At 46.9% G+C, this 14,761-nt stretch overlaps 1 protein-coding gene across 1 annotated transcript; it reads right to left on the bottom strand.

Moving 5' to 3' along the window:
* Nucleotides 1–9,191: 9,191 nt before the first annotated feature.
* Nucleotides 9,192–13,220, bottom strand: LOC135912929 (uncharacterized). Its single transcript, XM_070530900.1, has 2 exons — nt 10,976–13,220; nt 9,192–10,104 (listed from the first exon to the last, which is right to left on the bottom strand). The coding sequence occupies exons 1-2, from the start codon at nt 13,070–13,072 to the stop codon at nt 10,078–10,080; spliced, it is 2,124 nt and encodes a 707-aa protein (XP_070387001.1). The 5' UTR covers nt 13,073–13,220; the 3' UTR covers nt 9,192–10,077.
* Nucleotides 13,221–14,761: the final 1,541 nt, after the last annotated feature.

Genomic DNA, 14,761 nt, shown 5'->3' with positions numbered 1-14,761 from the left:
TGAAACTACAAGTGATAGCATTCATTGCACATGTGGCTGAAGCTGTCAAAAATGGTCCATTGATGGAAGCACTGTAGAGAATAATTTAAAGACAGATGCCAGCCTGCGCTATAGCGTGCTCTGGGGAAGTGCTATAGATATTTAATGGCATGTCCTACACATTCCTGTGCTTAGCTGTGTGAATGTGGCTCATTCCCATCAAGCAGCTGCAGGCCATACCTGCTGTGCACGCACATCTTTTCTTCAAAGGATGTTTGGGTTTGGAGCCAATAGCATTTTTCTTTTTAGTACATCTGAAATATATATGTTACTAGGCATTCACTAAACCACTTTCAATTAGATTAGTTAAATGTAAAAGGAAAGTAATTCTTGAACTGCTAAAAGCCACGGGTTTTCCTTCTTTCTAAAAAAAGCTTTTACAAAAATTCATGAAAATTGGCAAAGGTAAAATGTATTGTAGCTCAGCTTACAACTTGGTAATTACAGCAAAGAAGTGATTTAACATTTCTGTAAACTGTATCATTAAAGTTTTTGAAACCAGGACATCAAATGTACTAATAACTTTATTTGTTGTCACTGTTTATGCAAGTTTTGTAAAGGCCTTAGTATATTTTAAAGCCATGTTAAATTAAGGCTTTTTCTAGGCTTTAGGCACCCGTATATATAGCTTACAAAATATATTCTTGTAGCGGAGTAATGTTTTTTTTTCTTTTTTCTGCACAAAGCAGTCTTATCCTAGAAGCAGAATTTGGAAATGCCGCGTGCGGCGCACAATGAGTTTTCATGGGCAGCCTGACAGAGTGAAATATTTGGCATAGAGATGACGAGAAGATTATACATGTGCCCATTTTTTAAAGTGAAGCTTTGTTTTCCTCTTACTCCCACTTTTTGAAGTCTTGCACGATTGAGTACCAGATATTGTGCAAAGTAAGGTGGCCTGGGGCATCAGATGTGTGTTCCAACACACACACCGTTGTCATCATTTCATTGGTTTCATTCCAATCGTCTTCATTCCTTCGTTGCCATATGCCGTCATCATTTCGTCGTCATCAGGCAATCGTTATTCCATCTTCATGCTGTTTTTACCATTGCATCATTGTCACGCCGTTGTGGTCGTTCCATCATCGTCATCCCGTTCGCATCCCGCCCATCTTCGTCATACTATCATTCCTTCATCGTAATGTGTGTCATCTGCAGGTTATAGTGCCACAAGTTTGCGTTGAGCGAGGCTAGAAAATGCATCCATGTTGCTTGTGTCCTTTTTGCTTGGAAATGGCTACTAACGAAAAGCAGTGTTCCTCGCAAGCACCAATGAAAGCTTCACCTTAGCCTATGCCTACAGTGCATGAGACCCAAATATTTTTTTTCCCCTGGTGGAAGGTGTACATTGTCAGTAGAAAGTGCCATTCTATGGTCGTTCACGCCAGAGGCAAATGTCGGCGAGCTGCAAGACGAGATTGCAGAGTCCATGCAGGTATTTGAAAACCTTCGAAACGCTTGAACTTGAAAACCATGTGAAGGACTTGAAAGTCCTGGCATTTTTACAAATCCTTGAATATTTGAATTTTTGGTTTGCGAAGCAGTCTTCCCCAGCTAGCTACCACCAAGAGGGGAGGTTATATCTGCCTATAACAAAACATTTTCATCGTTACCATTGTCTGCCAGTTATTCGGATTCGGCGGGAGTAGTCAGAAATCTCAAATAATCGGGAGTCTGAAAAAACGCATTCACCAATAAAAAGAATTGGGCCTCCTTTCGCAAGTGCCGAAAAACCCAATGAATTGCCGTACGCACCTAATATGTGCACAAGTCGGCCTGCACTTTGGCTTGCGTCATGACGAAAGTAGTATATGCATCATGTAGGAAGGAAAAAAAACTGAGGAGAGGCCCTACCCCCTCCGCGCGCTGGGAGAATAGTGTAGAGGAAGCCGCGTGGTATTAGTCGCTGCAGCGGCTATATTGTAGGAGCACAATGGCGGTTTTGTTATGGTGGTGTGGGCGCATGCGTGTGCTGCCCCGTAGGCCTCCTACCGTGGCAAAGGCGTCGCGCGTGTAGGATTGCGTCGGTCTCCGCGTTTTGTTCCGCTGTGTTATCTAGACCGTGCTCTCCCGGCTGTTGTGGCCCGGTGACTGGAAGAAGTAAAAAGCGTGAAACGATCGCGCATTCAGCGCCGTACACAACGTACCACGCCACGGACGAAGGGCGATCTGAGAATATATTTCCCGTCTTCGGTGGATTCATGCTAATGTGTCATCACAGGCTGAAACCGCTGTGCTTCAGAATATGTGCGATAAGCGCCTTGCAGGTCAGTGACAGCCGTGTGTTCCTGCTCTTGACAGCGGAGGATGCACTTGTAGCACGTAAAACAGCTATGTGGAAGGATGGGAAAGAAGTGTGAGTAATGAAGGGACGAACTCTCCTTGCCGCAGTAATCTGTGTGCTCGAGGGGCGCAGGGAAGTGAAGGTTGGTGGATGCGGCGCAAGAGTGAACAAGACTTGACAGAAGAACGTACGCGTATACGCACACATCGAACTGCTGATGGTCACAGGAAGGCCTGGTCAACGCGCTAGCCGCACGCATACGCGCTTACTGTTCGGCACTGCGCGGAGGATACCACGGAAGCACCAGGGGAGAAATTGGCGCTCGTGACGCAATTCCCGTTTACCTGGGGGATATACGCCTCGTGCACCGCCTATAGAGGCGCCACTGAAAGCCACCTAGCGGACGCTTCCAAAAGTACGCTCGGGAGCAGCAGCAGAAGACAACTCCTTGCAGCAAGGATGGCTGAAGTTTGCGGCTGCGATTTCTCCTTTGTTCGGGTGCCAGGCTGCTGCTTCTGTGGTGACAGCTGTCGGGAAGATGCTGACCTCTGTGCGAGCGGGCATGAACACGATGTTACCGCTGTTTGGTACAGCATGGTCCACATACGTGCAAGGTGTGTCCCGCAGACACATGCCATGAACCCCATTTACATGACGTGGAGCTCATGTTCACTAGCCGATAAATTTTTTGGAGTGATGCGATCTCTCGATGTGTTTTTTTTTTATTCTACCCTCGCCGCAATGCTGCTTCTGTACTTGAATAATAAGGACCCGTCGTTAGTGCAGACTTATATCGAACAAATCCGCATGGTGCAATCTCTGCATATGCCGTTGTGATTTTTCTGCCGATGAATACATGTGACATCGCCGAATAAGTGCAGTCGAAGTCGCCTCAAGAAGAGTAATTGCCAATTTATTGATAGAAATGCGCACACTAGCCAACGAAGTCACCAAACACACGGGTTAATAAAAGCGCGTGTTAGTGCTGTACCGCCGATGCAATTCTGCTGCATACGCCGATGAACTACCGTTGCCGCTGCAGTTTGTGCAATTTTAAATTCCCCAAGAGAGCTGCTTGGAAACGTACAAAGCTAAAGACTGACTAACTTTTCAGTACTTTTTTATGTAGAGAGAGAGGTGTCACATGATATATTTAAAGGCAGAGCAGTGCCAGTCAAAGTATAATGAGCGTTGACGGCAAGGCCCGGTTTAGTCGTCTTCAGCGTAAGTGTAAGAAAGAATTCAGTTGAGTACAAAACTCACATGCAAGAAAGGACTACGTTGTGAAACAAACCACTCGGCATGTTAAGTTTGCTCAGGCAGCATCGAGGTGTGATGACTTCCCAAACGGGACGCGAGAAATGGAACAAAAATACCATATGCAGCAGCTATTAGCTATTCTCGCCCTGAACTACCTATTTTCTAAACACATTTACAAAAACTCAAACAATATCTAAGATGCCCTCGGGCGAAAAGAATAAAGCTGTTAAAGAAGCACTTCCTTGGTATCATTCCGATAAGACACAGCGTGATTTATACCCTTTACAAACAAGGCAGGGTGAAAACTTCGCAGCTCAAAAGAATCGACAAGAGTTATGCATGGAGCAACTAGCAACAGTTAAACATCTGCGAAGCCACGCATAAAATAGATGTAAAAACATGAAGTGCGCGACAGCTGGTGCGAGGATTTACCGCGCCACATGAAAACAACAATTTCTGTTCTTGCAAACTTCAGTAGCTTTAACATACAACGCAATGCGCTCGTGCAGTCGTGCTGCCTAGCTAGTGCAACGCGGTAAAGAAGCGGAAAACAATATAAGCGGCAAACAGCATTCCGAACTTTAGCGAAATGCCTTTAAACCTCATGCTGCACTGCAGACGAACTTCGTTGCTCACGCGTCTAACTATGATCGAGTTGAAAAAAAACATTGACGAGACAAAGGAAAGGATGAGAACAAGAAATTTCCCTTCGAAGCGACGATCCCTTTTTGCTACCGTTGCACCCGCTGATGAGGCTTTGCCTCTATGGCTTTGCCGGGAATGATTAGGACAGTATCGCCGGCACGTTTTCACCGGTATTTGAGCCCCCCACCCTGCAACAATTCTTCTTCGACATTCCCTGAAGCTTTGGCCACCCCACACGTGCGAATGGTGTTGCCTATCTTGCTCTGAAAACGTGAATAAGACAGAGAAGCACGATCAACGACACAACCAACTACGGCGCGCGCCAGGCTCCTCTCCCGCGTGTTCTGCGCAAGGCCGCCACCCTTGGCGCGTCCATCGGCGCGCACGGCGCGTATATATATCTGCGGAAAATAGTGCACGCAAGACCGACGCATGACGCGCTATGATGAAACATTAAGCAAGAATATTTATTAAAGCGCTTATTGTTAACAAAGGATAACTCTCGTACTGAGTGGAAATAGATGCAGCGAATGGAATACGCGCTCACTTATTGCGCATCGTTTAACTGATATATCTCGCAGATAGCGCGCTGTAATGCGAGACGCGTTCACAGGCGTAAAAATCGGCAGAGATTTACTCGCAGTGCGTAGAGCCTTGACATAAGCAAGAAAAAATATGGTATCAATGCAGCAGTCGCAAATACATGCGCGCGATGAGTGCAGCTGAACGCAAAGGCCAGCAGTTGCTTGTGGCGCGCGCCAATGATGATTATGATGGTGGTGGTGGTGGTGGTGGTGGTGATTTACTGGCATTGCCTTTGAAACAGGGCCGTGAGAAATAGTCACCTAGCCTGCTGGAGTTAATCAGGTATGCTATACATATATACATGTTATACATAGGTATACATAGGTATACATGCTTTTACGTTTTCACAAAAATAAGTCCGATGTCGAAAGAATACGAGTAACAGAAAGAATTGTAACACAGGCGCATTAGTACAGTTTCTAGAATCATAATCATCATCAGCCCATATTTATGTCCACTGCAGGACGAAGGCCTCTCCCTGCGATCTCCAATTAGCCCTGACCTGTGCCTATTGGTACCAACTTGCGCCTGCTAATTTCCTAATTTCATCACCCCACCTAGTCTTCTGTCGTCCTCGACTGCGCTTCCCTTCTCTTGGCACCCGTTCAGTAACTCTAACGGTCCACCGGTTATCTATCCTACGCATTACGTGGCCTTCCCAGCTCCATTTTTTTTTATGTCAATTAGAATATCAGCTATCCCCGTTTGTTCTCTGATCCACACGGCTCTCTTCCTGTCTCTTAACATTACGCCTAATATTTTTTTCGTTCATCGCTCTTTGCGCTGTCCTTAACGTGTTCTCGAACTTCTTTGTCAACCTCCAAGTTTCTGCCCCATATGTTAGCATCAGTAGAACGCATTGATTATACATCTTTCTTTTCAATGATAGCTAGTCAGGATCTGGGAATGTTTCCCGTATGCACACCAACCCGTTTTTATTCTTCTGTAAATTTCCTTCTCATGATCAGGGTCCCCTGTGAGTAATTAACCTAAGTAAACCTACTCCTTCGCAGACTCTAGAGGCTGACTGGCGATCCTGAACTCTTGTTTTCTTGCCAGACTATCGACCATCATCTTTGTCTTCTGCATATTAATCTTCAACCCTACTCTTATACTTTCTCTGTTAAGGTCCTCAATCATTTTTTGCAATTTGTCCACAGTGTTGCTGAGCAGGACAATATCATCTGCAAACCGAAGGTTGCCGAGATATTCGCTGTTGATCCTCACTCCTAAGCCTTACCAGTTTAATAGCCTGAATACTTCTTCCAAGCATGCAGTGAATGGCATTGAAGAGATTGTGTCTCCTTGCGTGGCCCCTTTCTCTATAGGTATCCTTCTACTTTTCTTGTGGAGAATCAAGGTAGCTGTGGAATCTCTGTAGATATTTTCCAATATATTTACGTAAGCCCCCTGTACTCGTTGATTACGTAATGCCTCCATGACTGTTGGTATCTCTACTGAATCAAGTGCCTTCACATAATTTATGAAATCCATGTAGAGAGGTTTCTCGATTACCTGATTGATGACATGGATGTGATCCATTGTAGATTATTCCTTCCTAAAGCTAGCCTGTTCTCTTGGTTGACTGAAGTCGCTCTTATTCAATTGGAAATTACCTTGGTGCGTGCTTTGCACAATGCTGAAAGTAAGCTAATAGACCTTTAACTTTTCCGATTCTTAAACGTCCCCTTTTTGTATATTAGTATAATGTTAGCATTTTTCACGTTCTCTGAAAACCTTGAAGTTGCGAGACATTTTGTATAAAGGACCGTAAGCTTTTCAAGCATGATATCTCCTCCATCTTTCATTAAATCGACTGTTATTTCATATTCTGCCGCCTTTGCCCGCTTCATGTCTTACAAGGCCCTTTTAACTTCATCGCTAGTTATAGAAGGATCCTCTGTATCCTGTTCATTACTACTTCGAATGGAGGTAGCGTGGCTGCTCTGGGTACTGTAGAGGTCAGTTTAGAATTCTTCCGTTGCTTTTACTATATCTTCGAAATTGCTGATGATATTACCCTGCTTATCTTTCATTGCATACATCTTGGCTTGTTGTATGCAAAGTTTTCCTCTCGCTGATATCATGCGGCGTCCATTTTTTACTGCTTCCTAAGTCTTTCTCGCGTTATAATTTCGAATATTCCTTACATTCTCCTTGTTGATGAGTTCTGAGAGTTCCGCGATGTATACACCTCCTTAATCTTTTTTTTTTTCTAACTACCTTGTACCGCTACCTATGCCTGTAACGGATCCGGTCGTATCAATCTTTTTCCTCTTTTTTTTTTCTACCAGTACTACTTTTTTCCCGCCAATCAACTTCGATCGCAGCGCCGCCGCAGTAATTTTCGTTGCTGTGCTACACTGACCTATAGCTTGCGCCTCAAGCGAATGCATGTGCCACGTCCCCTGACCACATTCTAATACACGCTAGCAGCTAGCCACTCCGCCGTCGTAGACAAGTGCGATTCACACTGTGCGAACGATTATGTTTGCCCATGCCGGGGCCGCGCTCCAAGGCGGATGGGAAGTCTTCCGCGGTATTGTTCCTCAATATGTGTAGACGAACGCGCGGTTGGTCGGGGCACGCCGAAGCTCCGAATTGAGAAAGAAGTATCGCAGACATATGGGCCAATCTTAGCAACTGATACATCAAAGACAGCGAAGCTGTGTAATCGAGTTCTCACATCTATCGTCGGTATAGTACTGGGGGTCTGTTAGCTCGGTGTTCTTAAAGGGATACGGACACGAAAGTTGGCGGTTGGTTTTTTGTGTCAGAACAAAAGTTAAACTATTGAAAATGACGAATACAACAAGCTGCTTAAAAAAAATGAATGAAAAACATCATTCTTTTTTGCGTTTTTCTGTCCTCCAAGCGGCTGCCGGCAGAAGTTGAAATTTGCAGGTTTCGGTCCCTAGCGTTTGTTTATCGCCGTCGGCCATCTTCGCACGTGGTCTTCGCACGTAAGGCTACTTTCATGTTTCATTCGGAATTTAAGCTTCTTGTGTGACCTCATATTTCCCTATCTTCTGTGGCAGACAGCAGTAGATCACTGAACGAGAAATGTAATCTTGGCAGAAAACTCTGGGTACTTATTGAAGAGGAACTGCCACCATGCGTCCAGGTAGCCAGTGTAGTGCCCTCATAGCGTAGGCAACTCTTTCCTGATCTTATGGACAGTACAGCTTGGCAGAACGACCCGGTTACCTTGACCAAGTCACCTGTACACTCACCAAACAAACTGCCGGTAGGCAGTGTATCGGTATTGGCTGAAAAAAAAAACCCACACATAATAAAATAGATTGACGAATGCACTGCGTGTCTTTCTATTACATACCATGCACTGTTTGTTTGGTTGTGTCTAACAAATAAAACAAGCCCTCGATTCATTCCATTTGTCTCGTTCATGTCATGCACCAGTAACACTCAATATATGCAGCGGTAACTGGGCTTCAGGTTTTTTTCTGGCCTCATTGCTGGATAAAAAGTGCCGATTACTTATTGTACTTCCTCATTCAAGGTGCGTTGTCCGAGATGGTATGGGTAGTAATGCTTCAGCTTGAGATTCTCCAGGTCGAGTATATGCCTGGTGAGGCGATACACTTCAACAACGAAATCACTGAACACTTCACTTTCACCTGGGACGATGTCTCTTTCCGCCCCCGCACCCCAAACTAAACACGCTGCAGGCGCTAACGCTACGCTTTTTACAGACACATACCTGTCCAGCAGTGATCTGCTGTGGGATCAAATGGTTTTTTTTTTTTTTTTTTGCGCGCGCGAACACAACGCCTCCGAAACTTGTGAGCTAATACAAGCTTCGCTTGAAAAACCTGATTGTCATTGCTAAACGGATTCAAGTGTCGAAGTCCACGGTCAGGCTTTCGGTGCGCAGGGAAATTCGACGTCATCCCCCAGTCACAGACGTACATCCTTCCATCGGACCTGCGCGACCCGACTGGCTGTGTCGTTCAGTGGATCATGTCACCCTTAATGTGACGCGAGTGCTTGTATTCCCAACCCCCCCCCCCCCCCCACACACACACTATTATTTCCCCATCATCTTTCTATCCAATTTCCTCCTTTTTCACAGTGCTGACCAATGTTCAGGGGTCAGCCGCGCGCTGTAGACAGTTACGGTGCAGTCAGCAAGCTTTCCTCTTCGACATTCCAACTCTCTCACTCCTATTTACCGATAATTAGACGTGCTGCGCTCTTCTGTATGAGGGGCATCACTGAGATGGAGACTAACAAACAGCCACAGAATAATTTAAAGAAACACATTAAAGGCTTTTGTTGCGGTAGCAAGGGTCAGCATCAAAGCACATCAGCTGATACGAGCGTGCAGCCGTTATACAAGCGGAATGCAGTGACTTGGTCAGGCTGAAGATGATTTTATTGAACATGGTTATAAGCAAGGGATAAAAAAGCAATATAAAGATTGTGAAGAGTATAAATCGGAACTCGTCCGAAGCAACGCTGCTTTGTCGTCATTAGTTACGTCATTAGCACTAGTCGCCATTATGCCGTACAATATTTTGCGCACCTGCACGCACGCCTCATGTTTTGTATGAGCAGCTGTCGAAGATTTCGTGTTTGTTGATTCGCTTGGATATTTTCATTCTCCTGGCTTATGGCAGTGTCAACAAGAAATCAGAGTCAATTATCGTCAAGTAATGCCCAATCCTAGTTTCAAATAATGCTGGGTAATCCCACTTAATTAGGCCGCGGCATCGCATGTGCACGTACGCTGGTACGAATCTGCACGGGATGAGGCGAACCACTACTCGTACGAAGGAAATGTGGCAGATTCATATGTACATAGGCCAAGCTGTGTCTGTTTCGGTGCGATTGCCTTGCAGCAACGTCGGGATTTTACATTTTGCAAACCGACTCAACGTTTTTTCAACAGACGCCAAGGGCGAACAGCCAATCAGGAGTCCAATGGAACAAGCATTCAGAAGCCCATTTGGTATACAAACGATTGAGTTAAAAAAATAACAACTTTTATTAAAACTTCTCTAGGTTTGCTCTCACCATGTGACCTTAGTTGCAGCCGCACATATCGCCTTGTCGGAAGGCCGTGGAAGCGGCAGATGAATATGAGTGATAAGATATTAAAAGCAGCCGTGTTTATCTGCTTTCACCAGTCACGCGCATTGTGAACTTATCCCATAGGTCGCAAATAATTTTCCCTCTCTCTCTATCGCAAGCGGTGATTGAAAATAAGTTTCAAGAGGAATGGCAAAGGGCGATCCAGGATGTCAAGGCACAGCCTGCGACTCGGCGTGCTGAAAAATGAAAATGAGAAGAAGAAAACGACGATCAGGATAATAGGTACTGAAAAATGAAACGGGATGGCTCACAAACAATCGTCGCGTGCAGTCCACAACACGAAATCACACTTTGCCTCAAACTCATCTCCGGTCACATTTGTCGCCTACGATGCTAAATACGCATGCACTCGCACGGCACACTGCATCAGGAAGCGCAACCAGCGCAACTGCTCGAGACACAATCGAAGCACGATAGTGTGCCAACCGCAGACTAGGCGGCTCTTCGGCACACATAACGACAGGCGCTCCCGTGTTTTAGACGGTGGAGAATGTTCTGTTTTTTGTGAATGCGCGAATTGGCTTACGAACAGGGTTCTACTCAAATTGAGGACGACGCAATGAGCTATGGAAAGAAGAATGATAGGTGTAACGTTAAGGGATAAGAAAAGAGCAGATTGGGTGAGGGAACAAACGCGAGTTAATGACATCTTAGTTGAAATCAAGAAAACGAAATGGGCATGGGCAGGACATGTAATGAGGAGGGAAGATAACCGATGGTCGTTAAGGGTTAAGGACTGGATTCCAAGGAAAGGGAAGCGTAGCAGGGGGCGGCAGAAAGTTAGGTGGGCGGACGAGATTAAGAAGTTTGCAGGGACGGCATGGCCACAATTGGTACATGACCGGGGTTGTTGGAGAAGTATGGGAGAGGCCTTTGCCCTGCAGTAGGCGTAACCAGGCTGATGATGGTGATGATGATGAATTGGGCTCATTGTGGAGCAGACTCCAAATCGATCGTTCGGCGAAGGTGCAACACAAAGAATGACTTGACGAAATGAAAATGAGAAGAAGAAAACGACGATCAGGATGTTTCCAATACGTCGGCTACCTCCAGGTATCGGCGAATGTGAGTCCAGCAATCGTAGTCCAATTCGTCCAGCTGCATGCCACCGTCGTGCCGAACATTGCACTCGACCCGTGTTTTGACGACGCCGGTCAAGCGCATGTACTCGTGAACGTCAGCAAGGCCCAGACACCGCAGCACGCCTTTGACCACGACCGCAGCTTCGACCTCTCCTCCTAGCGACGCCCTGGCTCGAACGTTGTCGACGAGTACCGGGTGCTCCGAGAGGAGCTCGAAGGGCCGCGCGCAGTAGGGGTCGCGGTCTCCCAACACGAATCTGGTCGCTCGTTGGACGAGACTGCGGTTACGTAGCACGATGTCTTGGGCAGCGAACATCTCGGCGTCGGCCGGTGCGCAAGCGTGGATTTCCAGGCGAAGCAGGTTGTACTCCTGGGCCAGCCGTGGCATTAGACACCTCAGGAAGGCCGCGCAGAAGTTTTCGTTGAAGCACCTCAGAGAGAGCTCGTAAAGACGGGGATTCGTAGCGGCACGGGCCAGCACCGGGTAGACGTCATCGCGCAACTGCACCGTCGACTCCAGCGTGATCTTGGTGATGCCGAGGTTCGAAGACAAGGCTTCGCACAAGGCAGACATAGAACGATCTAGGGGAGTCTCGTCGGGAAAGCGGGCGTGAAAGTAGTCGGCGTGAAATTGGTCGACCCGGGCACTGAGCTCAATTGCTTTCAACGCGGACGCGCTTCTTATGTAAGCGGACAACGACGCATAAATGCCGCTGTGGAAGAAGTCGAGAAATACAGTAAGCGATGTGACGTGGTTGCAAGTAGCCAGGACATCCAAGGCGCTTAGAAGGTTAGTCGTGTGTGGAAGGTATCCGTAACTGAGAATGACGGCCGTCACTTCGCGACAGTCCGAAAGCGTTGGAAGATCTCGAGGCCCAACGCGATGGTCCTCGATGCAAACCCTGTGGGTGAGTCCGCACTCCCGTATCGTGCCACAGACTTCGCGCAGGCCACCGTCGTGGGGAAGACTGTGCAAGGTCAATTTCTGGATGGAGCAGTTGAGCGCGAGTGCTCGAAGTAAGACGCAGCAGTCTTCGCTTGTGGACCACGAAATGTCGAGGGCCAACTCCTCCAGAGTGGTGTTTTCCTCCAACGCCGAGGCCCAAGCGCGAACGTTGACCGCGTGCGCGCGTTGAGGTGGGTACGGAATAATCAGTCCATCGTCGAACCCCTTGAATCGCAGGCTTAACGTGCGGATACTGCGGCTCTCGGCAATCACTCTGGTGAAAAGCGGGCATCCTCGGCTACCGGCGTGAAACTGCACCGCCAACTCTCGCAGCGTCGTCATTGCGGAGATGGCCTGCACGAGGATCTGACACCCCGGTGCGATATCGAAGTAGACCGCTCTCAGAGTAAGTTTACGAAGCGTCGCGTCTTTCTTGGTTAGATACTGCGCAAACTGCTGTGACGGTCGGTTCCGGGGGCCGCACGTAAAGACACCGGCTCCGACGACGAGCTCAGTGATCGTGCTGTTCTCAATGAGCGCGTCGATGAGCTTCCCGGCCGTGGCGCGGTTCATTCTCGTTGCAGACACGTCCAACGATGTCAGCGCGGCACCGTCTCGCGTGAGCAGGCGATTGGGGATCGTCATTCTCGCACCGGAATGCTCGCAGACATGGTGGAACACGAATTCGTCAGTGTAGGGCAAGGAGCAGAATATGTCAGAGAACGGCTTGTGGATTTCCAGGTGGTCGCTCGCGATTCTGATCACTCTGAGCCTTCTCAGACTCGACGAAGACGCCAGGACTCCGGCCAGCGGACCTCTGTTTGCCACTGAGTAGTTCAGCTCCGCAGACACAATGCACCGGTGCTCTGCGATCAGGCGGCACAGGAGGGCCATCGCCGCCCGCTCGGTGTGGCTCGGTAGTTGGCGGCGAATGCTCGGCACAATCGCGACGCTCACTTCTCCGAGCTCGTCTCTCTGGTCTTCGCTGAGCTGAAGGCCCACGTGCCACAATACTTCGTTGCAGGCTGTCAGGTGTCGCAGCAGTTGACAGACATGGTTCTGGCCTCGCGTGCAGTTCAGACGAAGCAGCTCGGCAGATGTTAACTCGCCCTCCATGGGGAATCCGCGTTCCAGGCAGAGCTGTCGAAGTGATCGCCACGGTGCCGACGTGGCCACTGCGGGCACCGTCTCTCGTGGGGGCAGGTGTCTGTGATGGTCACTCAAGCGCCAGCTGCTTTTCACACACCCGTTGTGCGTAGCCTAATCTTCAGCCAATCATAAGACGCATAGGTAACAAGACCTTTAGTACATTGACAATGTCAGAGGGGGAGGGGGCTTGGAGGTCGAGAGGTAAGTAACGAAATTGATAGCGTATATCGTTTTCGTGGTTGGTTTTCACGGTGGCGAAATTTTTAGCATGGCGTTGAGATATTGACTCGAAAATATGCGTTCTGCGCATAACTGTGGCAATCGGATGAAAAAAAAAGAAAAATAAAGAGAGACAAAGGAAAGTTGTAGTTTCTTCTGAAAGGTGAGACATCGATAACGCTACAGCTCTCTTTAAGATGCGACCTAAGCAACGTGCGTACACGTGGGTAAAGTTGCCGCCATTGCAATTTAAGCGTGCGCTGGGTGCTCTGCATTGTGAGGGATTCTATAAAAAGATTATTACGTCACATCTTAAAGCAAAGGTAAGCGGACTACGACACCCTTCAACTTCATTGTGAACAAGGCTTCCCGTGTGGGAGCCAAAACGTCTTACTTTCATAAACTATCGTTGGTCGATGTCAGTCTCTAATCGTTGTCCTGTGTGTTTCCGACCAGACGGGCATCCGTCCCATTCTCGATTTCAAGCGGACACATATACCTAGCACCGAGCACGACAATGTGGCCGTGGGGCTAAACAACCGACTGCGTACGCGTATATAATAAAGTCTACCGGGAACAGCCGATAGCCAGAGAAACCTTAGATAGAGTCACGGTCATAGAGTGTGATACACGCACTACGAGAGGGAACTGTGGCACTAGTGTCTACGAAAACTGTAAGCAGGGCCATTCAACCAGTATGGGAATGATGGGCAGTATATGGATTTGCCTATATACTTCGTCCTTTTGGCTTCAAACAGCTTCGTTGCAATGTGATAATTTTTATGTGCTCGTTTATAAATAATTATAACTATAATAAATCTGTCCGACGGCAGAATTAGAAGTCGGGACCCTTAGCACAGAAGCCCTATATTAAAAATATCGCGCCACGGACGCATGATCGAGAAAGAGTCTTATTGCGTTCTACATGAAAAATATGCATAGATTGCTTAGATATTCCAATTTAGACCTGAAGATAAAGCGTTATAAACGAAGCCGCAAGAATGCCTGAATCCACAAGCACGAAGAACAGGCACATCCATGTACTACCCATCATTCTCATGGTGGCGGAACGATCGCAGCGCCAGAGTGCCTCTAGCAATTGTTGTAGGAAACGTACCAGTGTTCATGTGCTTGGGGGAGTTTGGTTTAGGAGTATACATATATAGAAACTTAAGTGCGTGTCTTCGTGCATTCAGCATATGATGCGTAAACGCATCATATGCTGAATGCATCATATATATATATATATATATATATATATATATATATATATATATATATATATATATATATATATATATATATATATATATATATATATATATATATATATATATATATATATATATATATATATATATATATATATATGATATATATATATGATGCGTGATATATATATATATATATATATATATATATACAGGGTGTCCCAGC

The sequence above is a fragment of the Dermacentor albipictus genome, chromosome 1, assembly GCF_038994185.2.
Source record: "Dermacentor albipictus isolate Rhodes 1998 colony chromosome 1, USDA_Dalb.pri_finalv2, whole genome shotgun sequence".
NCBI lineage: Eukaryota > Metazoa > Arthropoda > Arachnida > Ixodida > Ixodidae > Dermacentor > Dermacentor albipictus.
This window is presented reverse-complemented; position numbering and strand designations above follow the sequence as displayed.

What these genes read in the sequence shown, in the direction of transcription:
- LOC135912929 (XM_070530900.1), bottom strand. Translation starts at nt 13,072, where the DNA reads ATGGAGGGCGAGTTAACATCTGCCGAGCTGCTTCGTCTGAACTGCACG. An exon ending in ACATTCGCCGATACCTGGAG is followed by an intron (nt 10,105 to 10,975) that starts GTAGCCGACGTA and finishes TTCATTTTTCAG; the next exon opens with CACGCCGAGTCGCAGGCTGT.